Source organism: Rhincodon typus, chromosome 14 (genome assembly GCF_021869965.1).
Source record: "Rhincodon typus isolate 14 chromosome 14, sRhiTyp1.1, whole genome shotgun sequence".
Classification (NCBI taxonomy): domain Eukaryota; kingdom Metazoa; phylum Chordata; class Chondrichthyes; order Orectolobiformes; family Rhincodontidae; genus Rhincodon; species Rhincodon typus.
In genome coordinates this window covers 36,866,367-36,887,381 of record NC_063345.1, presented here as the reverse complement: position 1 = coordinate 36,887,381, position 21,015 = coordinate 36,866,367, and the positions used below count along the sequence as shown (strand labels likewise).

At 41.1% G+C, this 21,015-nt stretch overlaps 1 protein-coding gene across 1 annotated transcript in view; it reads right to left on the bottom strand.

Annotated features, from left to right (window-relative positions):
• The window catches only part of dlg3 (discs, large homolog 3 (Drosophila)), a 474,567-nt gene that overhangs the window by 409,798 nt on the left and 43,754 nt on the right, over positions 1-21,015 (bottom strand). Inside the window, exon 3 of the mRNA XM_048604865.1 lies at positions 499-635. Within this exon, the coding sequence (XP_048460822.1) occupies positions 499-635 (137 nt within the window). The remainder of the gene's footprint in view (positions 1-498; positions 636-21,015) is intronic.

Here is a 21,015-nt window from a genome sequence, read left to right as displayed (position 1 = left end):
TCGGATTCTCCAGCATCTGCAGTTCCTACTATCTTTGATCAAAATGTACATTACTTAAAAGGCGGAAAAAAATCCACCTACGTTTTTTCTAGGCCCGAAACGTCAGCCTCTCTGCTCCTATGATGCTGCTTGGCCTGCTGTGTTCATCCAGCCCTGCACCTTGTTGTCTTACATTTTGATCAATTGATTTTTGATGATGTCTTTGCACCTGAATCGTTAATCTATATACAACACAGCAACACAGAAAATATGAGGAGTAGGCCATTTAACCCTTTAAGCCTGCTTTGCCATTCAATATGATCATGGCTGATCATCCATCTCAGTACCCTGTTCCTGCTTTCTCCTCAAATCCTTTAAACCTTCTAGCCCTAAGACTATATCTAACTATACTTCACAGATGTTACCTGACCAGTTAAATGTTTTCAATTCCCTGTTCTTGTTTGGGATTCCCAGAGCTTGCAATTTTATTGTTTTTGTGTAGACAATTAAGTTACTCACCTCTAAACTGAGAAATTCAATCCTTGTAAATGTTGATTTCCTCCCCATCTCAGTTGAAAATAGATTGCTTGCTAGAAGATTATGATCAGTAGGTTTGAGCGCAGCAGTTAAGGTCACTTCATAAAATTCCCGAATATCTACAAAAAGGAAATAAAATAAACCATTAAAACTACTTAAAAATCTTAAAGTCCAATTATCTCACCTGAAGCTTTTTGCAGTAAACTCTTACTATCACTAAATTAAAAAATATCTAGATAGATTATCCTGGTGGTGAATATTGTGCTAAACTTGCATTGAACTACATCTTATCAATCAATGTAGCTCCTCACAAAACAAACTCAACTTTCTTCAGTGCACACTGAATACATATTCACAATGGACTCCCAATGTTATTTGTACCTGCTATAGACAATCTTCCCCTTTGTGGGTGTGATGGAGGGTGTTTTAGTGCATTGAGGTGGAAAGTCAAGTGGTGTAGGAGCTGGAAAGATATTGTTTCGCTTTAAGAATTTGGTTCACAACATTTCAGATGAGGACGTGTGGGGACTTGCAGTCATTGGTCAAAGGTTGCCTTTGGTGCTAGTACAGATGACATCTGCAACAATCCTACTCATCCTGCTTTTCATGCGGAACTGGTTTCTAAAATGAGAAAGGATTAAGTCATTTAAATAACTTTTGAAACTGAAGTAAGATGAAATGCTGACATTGAGGCATTTAAAATGCACTTTAGAAATACTTGCATATTTTACCGTCTCTCATTCTCATGCCAAACATAGACTCACCATAGCAACTGTCAATAGCATTCTGATATCAATGTCAGATAAGAAACTGCATTATAATATGGCAAGCCAACAGCTGAGGAGGAGGATTACGGAGATTGATTGTTAAAAGGAATGTGAGGAGCCTGAATGCTGATGGGGTTGACAAAGACAGCAGTAAAATGGTACATGAAGGTTTGGTGTGGGGAGGGACAGGTGAAGAATCTTGATTATTGGTGGAGCCTGGAACTCACTCATTGGAACATGACATGGAAAGTGCGCAATCTTCAACCAGACTTCAAACTTCAACTGCACAATAAGGAAGAAATGTTCATATCAGCACATTCACTTGAAGAGAAGTGAGTATTAGTGTTTTTGGTCTGCTGAAGTATCATGCATATGTTTCTGCTATGAGGCTGGCCTTGGATGGTAGGTGAGTTTTGATTATCATCAATACTTGAATGAGTCTGTACTCCCTCACTCAGTGCAAAGTTATAACGAACCTTTGCATTCATAAAAGTGTGCACTCGTGAATGATTATATCCTAAAAACACACAAGATAGCCAAAAGTATGGAACATGAGTGGAGGCACGACCCTACTACAAAGTGCTCACATTACCTTGGGAGCCAGTTATCTCCACATTAAAGTGCTGTGTCTTGGCTGCACTTAGGAACCTAAGAGTTGAAGGATCTCTAAAATATACTGCTATCCAGGATGCTTCTCTAAGATGAGAAGTGCCTCACTAATATAACTTCTATACTTCTTGGGATCTACGAAATTGCTTAACTTGGACATGGTAGTCACACAACCTACCTATCTTTGTGTCATCAGCAAATTTGGCAGCCAAACTTTCCACTCCTCCATCCACCTCATTTATATAAAACATAAGAAGTTGAGGTCTCAGTACCAATTCCTCACACACCATTCCTTACTTCCTGCCAAAATGAAAAAGGCCCATTTATCCATGCATTACGCTTCCTGCTTGCTAGCCAGTCATTTATTTCCACAAATATTCCACCAACTACACTATGGACTTTTATTTTCATAAATGGCTTCCGATGTGATACTTTCTCAAATGCTTTCTGGAAATCTAACCACAGTACATTCACTGGTCATCCTTTATCCCCACCCATTATCTCCTCAAAGAACTCCAATCGATTGATTCAAAATGATTTCCTTTTCACAAAATAGTAATGATCCGCCTGATTATCTTGAACTTACCCAAATATTCCTGTTTTAACAACTTTAAAAATAGCTTCCATCATTTTCCCAATGACAGATGTTGAGCTAACTGGCCTGTTGATTCCTGCTATCTGCTTTCCTTCCTTTTGAATAATGATACCAGACTGCTTTCTTCCAATCTAAAGGGTCTTTCCCCAAATCAGGGAAGTTTTGCCAAGTTATGTCAAATTCGCAACCTCTTTTAAGACGCTAGCATGAAATCCATCAGGATACGGGCAGTTGTTAGCCAACAGCTCCAACATTTTATTCTATATGTTTCTGTGGTGACTGTAATTTTTGAGTCTCTCCCTCCCTTCAATTTCCTAACTTAAAACTGCTTCTGGGATATTACTTGCATCCACTATAGAGCATACCAATGCAAAATACCTGTTTAATTAATTTGCATGGGTGCTGCAAGTATGCAGGTACGCGCTAAATGAACAATCATGAAAACACTAAGCGAACAGACTTGAGTTGCACCCTGGTCCATTCTGAGAGCTAGGTGACTGCCCTGCAATAGTGTCCTTGCAGTGGCCTTTCATTGCTAGTTATTGGTGTACTCTGCAATGAAAGTCTCTGCTTCCTAAGCATCCTACAAGTTGATCAGAGACGTGTCAAGATGGTTGGGAGACTTTGACAAATGTCGAATGCCAAATTCCATATATGAGAAGTTGCATGTGGTTGGTGACCATAGGTTATGTCCTAAGATGCTGTTAGGTGCTGAGCAAAATGGAGGCTCCTTGCAGCCAGCTGTGAGCATTCTCGATGTGTAGTTTGCACAGTGCATTTGGGAAGATAGGAAGTTGACTATTAATAAGGTGAGTTGTGGATTTAATAAGGCACTTAACAAGCTATAATACTTCTTAATTTGCAAATTGCTGTTGTCTAGTGAGAAATTTGCCTCACTGCTTGGCAAGTGCATAAAAGATGGAGTGAGATAGGCTTTGCCAGACTGATTGCATGATTCTGCCATAAATCTCACCATAGCCCACATTGCACAGGCGTGGTAAGATTCTGCCTAGACTGTTTAGGTTTACTATTTTAATTTTTTGCAATTTCTAATCTTATTTATTGGTTTATTCTTAGATTTGTACTCTCCATATCTTCCTTTGGTCTTGGCTCTACTCTTCATTAACCACATCATTTCATTACTAATGTCAGTGTCCCATGAACTGGAACTTACTTTCAGGTCAGCTCTGAAGAAGAGTCATATTGGATTTGTGACAATACTGTGACTTTAAGAAGTGTATTTTGTCCTTTGTTTTTAATGAAGAAAGATTGAGACAAAGGTATTGAGCAGTCTGCTCAAATCCAGGCCTTGTGTTTTGCTTAAGTAGTTTCACCAATCAAATTGCATTAGGAATGCAACACCTTACACTTACCTTTAAAACTATAAAAAGTTACGGTCTAAACTATCTTCTTAATATATCTTGAGGGGGTGTGATCTGTCCATAACAAATTCAAAAACTAGCTCTGTATCTCTCTCCACAGATGCTACCAGACTTGCTGAGTTTCTCCAGCATTTTCTGTGTTTGTTTCTGGTACCAGCCTACTTGTTAGTAATAAACAATGCTAACTTTAACTACATTTTTTTAAACCTGCATTAATGATTGAATTATATTTACTCACCAGAACAAAACTTATTTCTGTCATGTGGCACCATCATGTGGGCATTAGATGCGACAGCAGCAACAACAGATTTTGAATAAGGGTCAAAGAGTCTCTGGGCACTCTAAACTTGGGATGTTCAGGGAAATATAATGTAAAACAATTCCAAATACCGGCTTTGTGAAATACACTAATCTTGAGGTTGACCTGCTGAGAATGCTTAGTGTTTAAGTGTGAATCACTCAGTCAATTATAAACCAGTTTCCATGAGGTCCATGCATCATTAATGGAGGTAGTAGGAACACAATATGGTTCCTCTATGGCTCCACTAATCCTGAGAAAGAAACATTTTGAAATGGATCCAGTATTATGGAGTGAAAAAGAATAGTGTTCATCTATTTCAATCTGAAAATTGGGATCCTAGTATTCCATCTTCTGGACCATAGAGTCACAAAGACATACAGCACAGAAGCAGGCCCTTCGGTCCAACTCATCCATGCAGACCAAGTTTGCCAAACTAAACCAGTCCCACTTGCCTGTACTTGGCCCATATCCCTCTAAATCTTTCCTCTTCATGTACCTGTCCAAATGTTTTTTAAATGCTGTAACTATACCTGCATCTACTGCTTCCTCTGGCAGTTCATTCCATATACGGACAGCCTTCTGCATGAAAAATTTGCCCCTCAGTCCCTTTTAAATCTTTCTCTTCTCACCTTAAAAATACGCCCCCTAGTTTTGAACTCGCCCACACTAGGGGAAAGACCTTTGCTATTCACCTTGTCTACGCCTCTCATCATTTTATAAGCCTTTGTAAGGTCATCTACTATGCACATGTGAAAAAAGTCCCAGCCTATCCTTATAACTCAAACTCTCCAATCCTGGCAACATTCTGGTAAAATCTTTTCTGAACCCACTCTAATTTAACAATATCCTTCCAATAGCAGGGCAACCCGAACTGTACACAGTACTCCAAAAGTAGCCTCACCAATATCCTGTACGACTGCAACAAGACGTCCCAACTCCTCAGAATCCCTACAGCATGGAAACAGGCTTTTCGGCCCACCAAGTCTACACCAATCCTCCGAAGAGCATCCCACATGACCCATCCCCTTACCCTATCCTTGTAAGCCTGCATTTCCCATGGCTAATGCACCTAAACTACACATCCCTGGACACTATGGGCAACTTAGCATGGCCAATCCACCTAATCTGCACATTTTGGACTATGGGAGGTAACTGGAGCACCCGGAGAAAACCCATGCAGACATGGGGAGAATGTGCAAACTGCACACAGTTGCCCAAGGGTGGAATCGAAGCTGGGTTGCTCGTGCTGTGAGGCAGCAGTGCTAACCACTAAGCCACTGTGCCGCTCTAATTATCAGAAATACACCATTCATTTACTGGGGGCAATGGTGCTACAGAGATCTGGCTTAGGCAAGTTTTTATTGGTTGAGATTTTGTGATATTAATGACAGCACATCTGTTAGCAATCTTTGTCATTATTCTTCTGTATGCAGAAATCCAAAAATTACTGTTAGGAATCCCAGGCTTCTCCATAGGGTGCACTGTACCCTGCATATTGAAAGTAATTAGAAATCACTGAAACACAAGAACATCTCCTTTTTACAGTGTAATATCACTGTCAAAAAGCCTCCCCAAAATGTTATCATGTTAATCGGGTGTAACTGGATTTTTAGCAACTCATATCAGATCATAACTACCACTGTGGAATTTTCTTGGCCCTAGAAAACTAGAAAACATTTATGTAATGCCAACTTTTTACAATGCTGAAAAAAATTCAGGGATTTTCTCTTGTGAACATTTTTTTAATTTTGAATCTGATATTTTAGCTTCTATTATGCATTTATTTGTTCATACTCTGGAAAATTTGTAAAAAGCATAAGTTAGTCCATGTATTTCCAGGTTTCCAATGTTGTTAGACTATTAGCCCTCTTGGTAACATCAAGAACAATTGTTACTGAACAATTACTAGGCAGTAGATTCAAAGTAATGTCAGTACAATGTCAGTCAGGAAAAGTGAAATCCTACCCAGATCTTTGCAGGAAGCTTTCTTCAAAATTCGGGCTAAAAGTTCTGTGGCATCAAGAAAATTTTAAATGCTCCTTCAGAAGCAAAGAAAAAGATAAAGCTTAACCAAAAACAGAGATAACACAGCGTGGAGCTGGAGGACCGCAGCAGGCCAGGCAGCATCAGAGGAGCAAGAATGTTGACGTTTCGGGTCTGAAGAAGGGTCCTGACCCGAAATGTCAACTTTCCTGCTCCTCTGATGCTGCCTGGCCTGCTGTGCTCCTCCAGCTCCACACTGTGTTATCTCTGACTCCAGCATCGGCATTTCTCACTATCTCTAGCTTAACCAAAAGTCCATCTACGTTCAGGTTCTGAGCCAGCTGCCTCACTGCCACCTGTGCTGGCGCATCAGGGTGAAAGGATAAAGCCTATAGGTGTATAATCAACTAATATAACCCGGAACACTTCAACTTGGCAACTCTAACTGCACTTGTGACTTTCTCCCATCATCTTTGCACTTGTTGATGACAAAGGGGGCCTAGTTTGGGCAGCCTTAATTCAACCAGCTGCCCACTTGCTGCCTTGAAAATGAGGTCAGTGCCTCAAAATTCTGACTCCTGCTTCACTGCAGCTGTTCACCTCAAAGCTATGTCAATACCAAGGAACAGATGTTACAACATGATACACATCTTTCCGGGAACTATGAACAGCTGTTAGAACGAATACTTTCTCACATCTCCAATATACTTTGGAGGGAAAAATCAACTATGTCAGTCTCAATTACATCCATAAAGGGGAGGTTAGCAAATCATTGCAAAAAATGTTATAACTTTCCACCTTTTGTGAGGCAAGCGTTATCTTGCTCAGGTTTTAGATATGTTAAAGGCTCTAAGTAAAAGTGGCAGTTTGCAAACAGAAGAGAATTGTGCGGTCACAATAAAGGGAATTGTGCAGTCACAATGAAGAGAGTTGTGTAGTCATGATACACCTATAATCTTTTTCCTTTCACTCTGACTGCCTGGTGCGGGAGGTGGTGCTAGGATAGTGGTTCTGAGCCAGCACAGAACTCAAATGTAGATGGACTTCTCTTTAAGCTATATCTTTTCCTTTCCTTATTATTCTTAAACTACCAAAATGGTGTTGTATTGTGATGACAAATGAAAGCTTTTCATGATATTTTACAGTATTTCGCACTGTACATAAAATCATTCATTCAAAAGCCAAGTACTACTTAATAGACGTGAATGACAAAAATCTCAAATCCAGCTGTAATGTGCACCAAATCTGTACTAATTCATCGTGGAAAATATAATTAAGTGCTGATTTACTCAGAAAAGTCAATGTTGATGAAAAGGCAATCCAAGGTCTAAGGAATGAGTTTAACTTATTTGAAATTCATTCAGTAACACAGTGGAATTTTCCCATTTGCTATTAAAGTACGTTGTCAAGTGAGATACCTGGTCTGCCATGGCTTGGAGTGATTTTTCTCACACAAACTCCCACTCTTCACCTGATTAATTGTGAAACCAGGTTCTTCACTGGTGTTTTTGTGGAAATGTGCAGCGGTAGAGCAGAAATGCTTGCCAGTGCCAACAGTTTCTGATGTTTACACTACTAGCACCATATCTAAAGCCTAGCTGCACACTACTTCAGATGTTAAAACCAGGAGCTGACCTTTACCTTATAGTGCTGGACAATATGGTACAGAATGGAAAATTCACAGCTCATTTTGTGGACAGGGACCAGGACTGGTGGATAGAAGAAGTCCATTCTTTAGCCCGCTGATGACTGCAGAAGGCCGTGTCACCATACCAAACTAGCCTGGATTGAGATAACAGCCTAAGACAGTGATGCATTTTGGGTGCAACACAATGTCCAGCAGAACAAGAAGACGGTAAATGTACTTCTGTGCTCTTCAAGGTTAACTGCCACCATCTTCTCGTTGCTACCTCACACATACAGGGGCACCACTCATTCTAACCTGAGAAGTGCACACAAATTTCATCAAAGCTCATGGACTACAGCTTTCAGTATTGCAAGCATCATATCCACTCAATGTACTGCACCCATCTTCATCCTTCCAAACTACTAACTTTTCCTATCCTATATTTTTTATTAGTAAACAGGCTTGGGCATCACTGGCTAGCCCAGCATTTATTGCCCATCCCTAGTTGCCCTTGAGAAGATGGCAGTGACATGCTTTTGCGAACTGATGCAATCCATTTGGTGTAGGTAGACCCACAATGCCATTACACTTTATACTTGCTTACTGAGGACACCTAATCACCTATACTGACCATGCATCATGTATTCTGGCCTCCATTCAGTTCAATGCTCCTCACATTAGACCCGAAACGTCAGCTTTCCTGCTCCTCTAATGCTGCTTGGCCTGCTGTGTTCATCCAGCTCCACACCTTGTTATCTCAAGAGAAAATATAAGATATGCTGGAGAAGACCATAACTAATCATGTGGAGACAGGGGGGCCTCAATGGTCAGCCAATCTAGTATATTTATTATGCTGTCCTACATTGGTCTTCCATTAACACTAGTGCTAATTCAATCTTAATCTGCACAAGTTTCAAACCCTCATAGACAACTAATTCCCTCTGTTCTCGCATTTAGACACTTGTGGTATACAGCAATTCTCCACTGACAAGAGGCTAGAGCCAGAGCCAGAGACATTCAACTCCAGTGAATGCACTGAACTCTCAGATGGTGCAGAGGATTTCACCTGCACCCTTCACCAGCATAGACATTTTCACCTAGATGAGACTTGTGAGCACAATCTGATGAACACATCACTGGCACATCTCCACAACTTCTCCTTCGTGGAAGCGCACCAGGGGTCTTTGACACTCAAAGGACTGCTATGGACCAGGCACCTGCTCAGCTCTTGTCAAAAGATAATCCCATGGTCATTAATGACACACAAACAAGCCCAAGTAAAACAGTCAGGTTTATCACAGGCACAAAGTAGGCGGGAGCAAAATATGGAGGAGGCCACCCATTTAATCTCTACCAAGCTGGCTCTGGCAAGCGTGTGTATGACTGTCTCCGTTGAAGGTGTGTGGCTCCTCCAGTGATTTCTCTCCTGTTGTACGTTTTGACAAATTTCCTTCTATCCCTCACCCCATCAGGCCCTGCAGACGTATGAACTATATTTTTCAAGACACAAAATGAGTGGGCGGACATGCTCTGGTTGTTTTCTTTAGTGCGGAGAAGACTGATAGGGGAGCTAACTGAGTTGTATAAGATTATGAGGGGCATGGATAGGGTGGACAGAAAGCAGCTTTTCCCTTTAATTGAAGGGTCAATTAGGTAGGTATAAATTAAAGATGAAAGACAGGAGGTTTACAGAGGATTTCAAAGAAACTTTTCATTCCCAAATGGTGGTGGGAATCTGGAATTCACTGTCAAAGAGGGCAGTCAAGGCTGGAAACCTCACAACCTTTAAAAAGGTATTTGGTGGACACTTAAAATGTCATAACATTCAAGGCTATGGGCCAAGTGTTAGAACGTGAGATTAGTGTAGATCGAGAGTAGATTTTGGTGTCTCGACTCAATGGGCCCTTGTGTACTGTAGTGTTCTCTGACAGATGAAGAGTTGATATTCTCTGCGTCTCACAGCATCCTTGGAAATTTCAAAAATAATGGGTCATTTTTGCCAGCATTCAGTTCTATTTAAGTCATTGTGACAAACTTCTGCATAATTAAGATACCAGTGTTCAATTTTCAAACACTACTGGCCTAATGGAAGTCCGCTTTGGACAGCATTTGAACCCTAAACACATTCTCTCTGCATACAATGGAAATGAATGAAGATATAATTGCAACTGAAATGTAGCTGCGATTTGGAACCACAAGCTTCACGTATTTGCCCCTTCATTGTCTTAGCTTCATGACGTGACTAATACACTTTTGTCCTTCAAGGTGACACTGATCTATCCAGTGACAGCATTGACCGGGCATCTTTCAATTCTAGTTAACATCTAGAGGATGGCAAATGATGGCTCACACCTGAGCTCACAGTGGACACCATCAGCACCATGTTGCCTGGAAGCATCCCCCAAACTTCCATGTGCCCTTTCACCTTGTACTACCCCCCAACAGTACATTTCCGCTCATCAACCCCTGTGGAGATCCACCACATTGAATTTTGCCTCCAATTTTCCTCCTACCCTTTAGTTATGACATTTCATATTAATGTTACCCACCTTGGTCCTCTATGTCCAGCTATGGACACTATTGAAGTCATTACCAATAACCTCTCTCCACTTTGTGGCCTAACATGCTCTCTGCTGCAGTTCCACCTACCACAGGGATCAGTGCTGGGCCCCTTATTGTGCATGAGATATACAAACGATATAGATTAGAATGTGGGAGGGATAATAAGTAAGTTTGCAGTTGACACAAGGATTGACTGGGTGGGGGTTGATAATAAGGAAAAATGCCAGAGAGGAATTAAAAATTTGACTCCGAGTCGCTGTAATTTCATCCCTCATCTCTTATGGCAGCCTGGGATAAAACTCATCCGGACCTGGTAATTCATCCACTTTTACGCCCACCAAAACCTTCAATACCTAACTCCCTATATCAAAGTGCTTAAGAGTCTCTCAGACCCTCTTCCCAAATTCTGTATCTACATCCTCCTTCTCCAACGTGAAAACAAATGTCAAATACTCAGCTGGTGGGCTGAGGAGTGGCACACGGATTTTTAAATAAATGTGAGATGTTGTATTTTGGAAAGGCAAATCAGGGTGAGACATATACACTTAATGGCAAGATCCTGGGGAGTGTTGCTGAACAAAGGGACATTGGAGTACAGGTTCATAGTTCCCTGAAAGTAGAGTTGCAGGTAGACTGGATAGTAAAGAAGGCGTTTGGTATGCTTGCCTTTACTGGTGAGTACATTAGGTTTAGGAGTTGGGGCATCATGTTGCTGCTGTACAGGACATTGGTTAGGCCACTTTTGGAATATTGTGTTCAGTTCTGGTTGCCCTGCTATAGGAAGGATGTTGTAAAACTTAAAAGAGTTCAGAAAAGATTTGCAAGTATGTTGCCAGGGTTGAAGTTTTTGAGCTATAGGGAAAGGCTAATTAGGCTGGGGCTATTTTTCCTACAGCAATGGAGGCTGAGGCGTGACCTTATAGAAGTTTATAAAGTCATAAAGGGCATAGATAAGGTGAATAGCCAACGTCTTTTCTCGTAGGTAGGGGAGTCCAAAAATAGAGGGCATTGGTTTAAGGTGAGAGGGGAAAAATTTAAATGGGACCTAAGGAGCAACTTTTTCATGCTGAGGGTGGTGTGTATGGAATGAGCTGCCAGAGGAAGTGGTGGAGGCTGGTACAATTACAACATTTAAAACGCACCTGGACAGATACATGAATAGGAAGGGCTTAGAGGGATATGGGCCAAATGTTGACAAATGGAACTAGATTAATTTAGGATATCTGGTCAGCATGGATATGTTGGGCCGATGGGTCTGTTTCCATACTGTACAGCTCTATGACTCTATGACCTCACCAATATCCTTGGACCCCACACACAGAGTGTCCCCTTAGACCCTACTAAGCCCTACTCTTTTCCTGGTTGTCCTCTTCCCCTTGATATACTTACTGAATATCTTGGGAATCTCTCTAATTTTTCCCGCCAGTGTTTCTACACAGCACCTCTTTGCTCTCTAATTGCTTTCATAAGTACTCACTGCACTTCCTATACTCTTCCAGTGCCTCCACTGATTAGCTCCCTTTGTACATGTTTAAAGCCTCCCCTCTTTTTTCTCAGTCCTGAACATTCCTGGGTATCTAGGCTTCTCTGGACTTTTTACTCCTACGTTTCACCCCAAAGGGAACATGTTGAGCCTGTACTCTTGATAATGACAATTGAATGCCCACACTCTTCTGCTGTAAATTTACCCAGAAGTAGCTGTTCCCAGTCTACTTTGGCCAGACCTGCCTTACTTTGTAAAATCTCCCTTCCACCACTCCAAAATCCTTTTTTACAGACGATCTTTTTCCTTTTGCAATAACAAACTTAATATATATAGTTTTGTGGTCACAGTGGTTAGCACTGCTGCCTCACAGCACCAGGGACCCGGGTTCAATTCTAGCCTTGGATGACTGGATGTGTGGAGTTTGCACGTTGTCCCTGTATCTGCTTTGGGTTTCCTCTGGGCACTTCCGTTTCCTCCCACTTTCCAAAGATGTGTAGGGTTTTTTTATTCATTCACGGGATGAGGGCGTCGCTGGCCAGGCAGTATTTATTGCCCATCCCTAATTGCCCAGAGGGCAATTAAGAGTCAACTACATTGCTGTGGGTCTGGAGTCACACGTAGGCCAGATCAGGTAAGGATGACAGTTTCCTTCCCTAAAGGACATTAGTGAACCAGATGGGTTTTTCCGAGAATTCTCAATGGATTCATAGTCATCATTAGGCTCTTAATTCCAGATATTTTTATTGAATGCAAATTCCACCATCTGCCATGGTGGGATTCGAACCTGGGTCCCCAGAACAGTATCTGGGTCTCTGGATTAATAGTCCAATGATAATACCACTAGGCCATCGCCTCCCCTTAAAGGTTAGGTGGATTGGTCTTGCTAAATTGTCCATAGTGACCAGGGAATGTGTAGGTTAGGTGGATTGGCCATGGACAGTGCAGAGTTGTAGGATAGGGGGTGAGTCTGGGTGGGATGCCCTTCAGACTTGTTGGGCCAAATGGTCTGTTTCCACGCTGGAGGGATTCTGAGGATCTGTGAAAGTATTAAGAAGATCTTTACTGCATGTAATGAAAAGTTGAATGTTTGATGTGGGTCTGGGATGAGAAAGGGGGTGGAGCACAACAGGCACTCTGTTTTTGATCTAACGTATTGCACACTCGGCTGGCATGGCACCTTCACCATATTAGTGCACACGCTGCGACCTTAGAAAGTGGAGGAAATAGTAGAGCTCCTGAAGATGTGGCTATGCTGCCTGGATCGGTCCAAGGGTGGACCCTACAGAATAGTCTAGATAGAGTGTGCTGCATCATCCTGTCATGCTGTGCTCTGCACAGTTGGAGGAGACAATGAGGCGATGGATGCTGCGGGACTCGGAGAATGACAGCAATCTTCCGAGGAGAAAGATCAGAACCTGGAGAGAGGGAAGCTCTCCCTGTGTATGACAGAGTTCAGCTGTGTTAAGCACTACAAACCAGACACGACCTGATTGACATCCGCTTCCAGTGGATGAAATCTAGATGCAGTAGACAATCGTGGAATATTAAATAGTTGTTGGTCATCATGCCAGAATTTGGTTTGTATAATGAAGGCAAACTGCAGCCTCTAATCATTTTGTTGTCTTTTTGCTGACTGTAAATAAAAGCTAACTTTTGGAATTATCGTCGAGCTTGCAATATGATACTTCCCTACTGGACAATGACAAGACCTGGGACTACAGTGGGCATTGGTGACAGAGAACTAATGAGACTTTCCAGATGAGATGTAGCTAAAGACAGACAAACTGTGGCCTGGTGGTTGAACAGTGACTAGGGTGAGAGAAGCAGGTTAAATGTGCAAAGGAGTGTCAGCCATGCAAGATATGTGCTCTGGACAATGTGGCTTTGAGGTTGATGAGCCACTATGTTGCTGGAGAAAGGCAATGGTGGATTGCCAACACTTGTCTTGGTGACAGTGGCCTTTCAAACATGACATGGGTGCCAGGGATGCCAGTCTTCTGCTACATGTCTGGTGAATGACAAGTTCTTCTGGAAATGATAAGTTGGCATCAGGTGAGAGGGGCAATGTTGATGTGGGGCAAGTCATTAATGAGGTGAGTTTGGTAAGGTAGGCCAAGTGTTCCCAGTAGACTTTCCAGTGGAAAACTCTCTCAAAATTCGACAAAAATGACACTTAGCCTAAAAATGAGCTTCACATGATTTCAGCTTGATGACCTTCATCAAAGCTAGAAAATTTTACCAGCTCTTGGGCAAATACAAGGGAAGGAAAGGAATCTTTTAAAAGGCTAAATAGAGTTCATTGACTTCCTTTGACTAGTTTTCCTTTGAAGACTTTTCATGTAAAAGTTTGCTGGCTGTTTTGTGTTGTTAAGTAGCAGTCTACTCCCCACCAGCTGTTGTCACATTTTGAATTATATTGTTATTCCTCCCACATAAACTGCATTTTTTATCTCCATTTCTATTATGGTTTGTCAAAATTAAAATTAACTGGATTGATGAAATGCCAAAAATTTACATTTGTCACACTCTTTGAAGTACAGTCGTGCCTTGTGAGAAGCCAATTTGCAAATCTAAGGCAATTAATTGCGCAATAGATTCTGTCCTCATTAACACAGATACAAAAGCCTTTTCAAAAACCACTGCAGCAACTGTGCAAGCAACATAGTGATGTTGATTGTTTATCCAGAAATGCATGTTAAGTATTCCTAACATATTTTTCTCAAACGCTTAGATTCTTAAGAAATCATGTTGACTAGAAAGATCCATGTTTCTATCTAATAACTATAGATTTACTGGCTTCATTGTAAGCAGTGCCAAAGAAACGGCCATAGTTCCTGTGTTCTAAGAAAACTATTTTTAAGCATGCAATATACTACACCGAATAAACCTATAAACTAAGGACCCAGTCAGTTAATTTTATCAGGTTGCCATCTTATTATTAATATTCTTGATTTACAACATACTGATATGATGCATATTTTTAGAAACACGCTTCTAACTGAATTTGATTTAACTAACTATTGGTATGTGAGTGTACAATATAACAAAATAAAAGTTTCAATTGATAACTGCACTATAGATAGTAAATTAAATTTGATGGGACAAGAATAGGTATTTATAGATAGTTATATAATTAAAGTTTTATATCTACTGGAAATCAATGAGCAGAAATGTCCACAGAATCTAGAAAATAGATCTAGAAAATGGCCTTGAAAAGCGTGCTGATCGAATCAAATGTCCCATTCACCAAAAACCAAAAGGGTCTAGGCCCGAAACATCAGCCTTCTTGCTCCTCTGATGCTGCTTGGCCTGCTGTGTTCATCCAGCTCTACACCTTGTAATCACAAACTGTTACCTGTTGAGTAAATTATGCTTACTGCTGAAATGCCCCTGTAAAATAAAACACTGTATAGTGTTTTCTCCTCCTTTCCTTCACAATTTGTCATCCTTTCCACTTTAGGCATTTTTTAATCTGAATATATATTTAAATGTGTGCACCCAAGGGTGAGGCTGTGCATGAAACGCAGTTATATAGGCACCTGGTTAGAGAACTAGTCTGAACGTTACACATGTGAGACAGCTATATCTCAGACTGGTATACAGTTACCAGTCATATATAAGTTTGATGCAGAACACTCTTCATTTGAGCTTGAGGGGGCCATTGATTTCCTTGTAGTAAGGAAACCACTTGGAAAGGACACGTACCAGCTGAGTTACTCATTTATGTAATGCACCACTTGCAGTCATATAGAACTTATAATACACAGGGACAATAGTAAATTTGACCCAATCCCCCAAAATGCCCAGAAAAAAAAATCAATCACTGGGCAACCAATCAGGAAAAATTAATCCCCACAAACAGAAAATCTGAGGAATTGTTTTGCATTTCTTTCCCATGTTTGTTGCTCATGATTGGAGAAAAAACGAGCAGTTAGGAAAGTAAGTGCTAGTAATGAGGGAGTTGCCAGGGCCAAAGCACTGGTTGGCCATTGCTGAGGATGCATTTTACCAAGACTGGGTGTTGTCTTTGCCGAGGCCAGGTGTTCTGTCTGCTCAGTTCATAGTAGGGGTGAAATGTCTGCTGTGTGGGGGCTTGGTGAAGGAGAAATTTGCATGAGGAATGAGACCCAAGAGGAGTGCAGGAGAAGGAGGTGGCAAGATGGGTGCCGGGGTAATAGGAGGCTACAAAGGGAGTGGGTAGAAATAGAAGCTGCAAGGGGAAGGTGTAGAAGAACACTGGGAGAAGAAGTAAGCTGCAAGTTCAGGGGAGAAAAAGACTACAGGGAGGTGTAGAGGAAGGCTGCAAGGTGGGATAAAACAGCCTGCAGAGGAGACAGGAAAGTTCAAACCAATCAATGAAAGCTTTCCTGACTGGGTACCAGGAAAACCTGAACTAACTGAGCTAAGTGATTCCTTGTAAATGGATAACAGATGTCTAACTTAAGGCTACGTAACTTCAGGAGCCACTATACTGGAGAAAATGTAGGGGATGCTACTGTAACGAACTACCACAGTGGTTTGGATGGCTAGTAGTCCAGGTCAGTTCAGTTTGTGGTTAATGGAAACCTGGAAGATAGTTGATAATGGGGGATTCAGTGATGTTGATACCACTGATGGTCAAGGAGTGATGGTTAGATTCTCTCATGCTGAAGATGGTCATTGCCTTCCATTTGCATGGTAGGAATATTAAATGCCGCTTGTCAGTCCAAGTCTGGACATTGTCCAGATCTTGTTGCATTGGACATGGACTGCTTCAGTATCTAAAGAATCACAAATAGTGCTGAATATAATGTAGTCATCAATGAATATCCCCAACTCTGACCTTATGATGGAGTGAAGGTCATTAATGAAGCAGCTGAAGACTTGTTGGTTCACGGGCACTATCCTGATGAACTCTTGCAGAGATGTCTTGGATTTAAGTTGACTGAGCTCCAACAACTACACCATCTCCCTTTGTTCGAGATATAACTCCAACCAGCAGAGAGTTTTCTGCCTGATTCATGAGAGCCTCATGATGGCATACTCAGTAAAATATGGCTTTGATTTCAAGGGCAGTCACTTGCAGCTAACCTTTGCAATTCAGTTGTTTTTTCCATGTTTGGACCAAGGCTGTAATGAGGGCAGGAGCTGAGTGGCCCAGTCAGAACCTAAACTGAGCATCAATCAGCAGGTTATTGCTAAACAGGTGCTGCTTGATGGCACTGTTGATGAGACCTTCCATCGCTTTACAAATGATTGAGAGTAGATTGATAGGCAGAAATTGGCCAGGCAGGTCATACTTGGGTAATTTTCCACACTGTTGGGTAGATACTAGTGTCGTAACTTTACTTAGCTAGGTGTACGACAGGTTCTGGAGCACCGGTCTTCAGTACTATTGCCAGAATATTGTCAGGGTGCAGTATCTGGTACCTCCAACTGTTTCTTGATATGACATGGAGTGAATCGAAATTGCCAAAGATTGGCATCTGTGTTGCTGGGGACCTCTGAAGGAGGCCAAGGTGAAATAGAACAGAATACTAATTTATTTTCACTTGTATTTTTTACAAAAAAAAAGTGAAAAGTGTTTAAGTTGCCATACACTGTACACTTCTGATTGTAGATTGTTGCAAACACTTCAAGCTTATCTTTTGCACTGATGTGCTTCACTGCCCCATTACTGAGGATGGAGATGTTTGTGGAGCCTCCTCCTCCAGTGAGTTGTTTAGTTGTCCACCACCCCACTCATGACTGGATGTGGCAGGATTGCAGAGATTAGATCTGATCTGTTCATGTAGAGTCACATGGCTGTCTCTCACTTTCTGCTTATGCTATTTGGTACACAAGTAGTCCTGCTTCGTAGCTGTAGAAGGTTGACACCTCATTGTTAGGCATGCTGGTTGTTGCTCATGATATGCTGTCCTACACTCTTCATTGAACCAGGGTTGATGGAAATGGTAGATCTGCTGGCTGTGAGGTTGCACATTGTATTTGAGTACAATTCAGCAGCTGCTGATGGCCTACAATGCCTCGTAAACATACCCCGTCTTCAGTTGCTCGATCTGTTCAAATTCTATCGATATCCAGAATAAACTCGAAAGACCAAGAAAGGGAGGAATAAAACCTTACAGGATCCCACAAGTTACTCTCAAAAATCAGATGATCTCAACTTCAAGCATTCGTCTTTGGCACTCAGTGTTCTCTGTCACTTTCTCCACCTCACAAATGACCTCACCTCCCGTTAAGTTACCAGGGCTCTTTGAGAACAGCTTCCTAAATAATTTATTGCCAATGGAATGCATGTTCCACATTGGAGGTACACCTCACTAATACGTGGTGATGCAAAAACTCCTGTCAGTGGTTGTGGTGAGATAAAGATGGCATGGCCCTTATGGTGACCTCAGCTGGTCCGCTGTTGGTGTCACTCAGCTTCGCAAACCAGTGGTCCAGGCAAGTGAGCTATAATCAATACCAGAGTAACTCCACAAACGGGCATAAAATGTGTGCGGCTTCATATTTCATTTAACAACAATGCATTAACACAGGGCATAAAACATTCGCTGATTCAAAACTTGGTATTAATTGAATGCTAATTAAACCACAATAGTTCCTTGTTCGAATGCTTTAATCCAAAATGAAACAGCATTGCATTCAATGCAACTACAAAATTGTTTTGATTGCCAAATGCAATCACAGTCAAAATTAAATAACATGAAATAATTATCTGGAGGAAGCTCAGAAGTCATACAACATTGGACCCCTATAATAAAAGGACATTACTAAATACTTTTATTGTACTTCCAAGGCAATAGATGATTTTTTTTCTGGCAAAGGTCATTGTGCTCATATTCATCAAAGGAATGAAAGAACAAAGAACAAAAGCAGAGTAAGAATGTTTCATCAGATAAAATCTTAAGGGTATCCACTTGGTCTTTTTCCCAAAATACATCTGCTGCAACATCCGTGTGTTTTTGCTGTTCCAGTGATTGAAAAGCCAAGTTGTTATTCTTCTTGTTCTGTGAACTGAGATTTCAGTTTGCTCTCTAAAAGCATGGATGATGGTTTCACTCCTTTTTAGTAAAAATTTAGGAGACATTATTTTATTTCAAATACATTGTTAGTTGGCATCTTAAAAACGATCTTCACTCTGATTTTGCTTCGGATGTTGGAAGTACAGTTGCTTCTGCTCAATAGCATGCATTGTTCAATTGCTGCATTATGGATGCATAGTACAGAATGTCCACAGCACACTGAAGAATCTGAGCCATAGTACTGTGCTTTTGTAAACTATATAAAAGGCAAATAAGTGTAACTCCAAACACCGTGTGAGCACAAATACAGTGGAATAATGTGCAATGACCCAAGGTGTTATATAACTAAGTTACATTACAGAAACAAATAACAAAATGACAAATGGTGACAACACAGAAGGCCATTCAACAATGCTGGCTCTGGAGCGGCAATTCAGCTAGCCCTGATGTCTTTCCCAATCTCCATGATATTTTGACCCTTTTAGGTAATTATCAAATCCTCTTTAGAATTTAAGTTAGTGCAGTCCAGATTCTAGCCAATAAGTACTTTAAAAGTTTATTTCTCATGTCTCCATTAGTTCTTTTGGCAATTATCTTAAATCAGTATCCTCCGATTCGCAACCCTTCTATCAACAGGAATGCTCTCTCTCTCTCTCTCTCTCTCTCTCTCTCTATCTACACTGTCTAGACAGTTCAATATTTTAAAAGCTGTATCAAATCTTCTTTTAACCCAAGGAGAATAAGCCCAGCTTCTAACTATTCTCTAAGTGAAACTCCTCATAAGTGGAAAAATTCTCAAAAATCTTTTCTGTACCATCCCTAATGCATTCACATCTTCTCTAATGTGGAGTAATGAATTTCACATATTAGTTGGAATTTAATGCCAATTGTGTAGGTCACAGTGGTGGACTAAGGGACAGTATGGTCTTTTGGAGTGATAGTGACCAGCTGAATACATTCTGAGGAAGGGTCACCGGGCCTGAAACATTAACTCTGATTTGTCTTCACAGATGCTGCCAGACCTTCTGAGCTTTCCTAGCAACTTCTGTTTTTGTTCCTGAATGCAATCTGTTGCTGGCTGGTCAATTTAAAAGATGGAGGTTCAAATGTCATGGCCAGGAAGGAAGGTGTTGTATGTGGTGTCAGGGAGCAGAGTTGCTGGTGCCATTTATAAAAGGAAGCCAGAAACTTTTGCAGTATATCAAAGTATTCTGCAGCATTGTGGGAGCCACTCCAAGGACCCAAATTCGAGAACAAATCAACAGCATTCATCTCCAAGGCACAAACCATAAATTTTTTAGACCTAGGTCATTAATCTGCGAAATGTAAGTTGTTCACTTGCAAGATCATCAGCCAGATCAACAGCTTTCAATCCCACATCTTCAGAGCTCAGTCCACAAAGCAAACCAGCTGGTTATTATCAGAAAAATATTGCAGGGCAGACAACTAGTGGAACAATGGTTCAATGACACTTCTCTGGACATTTTCCTCTAAGCTGCACTGGAACAGCAGGTAATGTTGTTCTGAGCCAAAGACAAGAAGAGATCATACTGTTTGCTCAAGGAATTCCAGATGGAGACATCAACAAGGTTGGCAATCATAGGGTCCAGCAGCACGGCTGAGTCCATGGTGGGAGCAGGTGAATTACTTTCTCTGCACCGTAAGGATGAATACATTGTGGCTTTCGTGCGGACAAAATGTGACTGGTCTCAACATGATGAGTGATTGGCCAGGTGGGTAAAAGAATAGTAAGAATAAAATTAGTAAGACATCCAATTTAAGTTTTTCTATTACAACTGATACTCTCTATATATTCTTTAAGTGAGAAGTATATATTCTAGACAGAGAAATCCTGAACTCTTAAAATATCTGGAATGTTTATAGCAAACATAGGCTTATTAAAATTAAGCAGGTTATTGGGAGGAAGTTAGCAATCTCAGACAACTTCTTCATCTTTGGGATAGACATGTCAATCCTAAGGTTGTGTTTGTGGGATTGACTGAGTTGAATTCAGCAGACAGAAGTTATCCAGGAAATGCATCTATCTAAATTAGCTCTAAAAGCTAAAATCTAAAATTCACTTCAATCTGCTGCTGCTTGAAAGGTTTTGAGGTTGGTTGGGTCGCCGAGCTAGTTTGTTGTTCCGCAGACATTTCGTTACCGTGCTTGGTAACATCCTC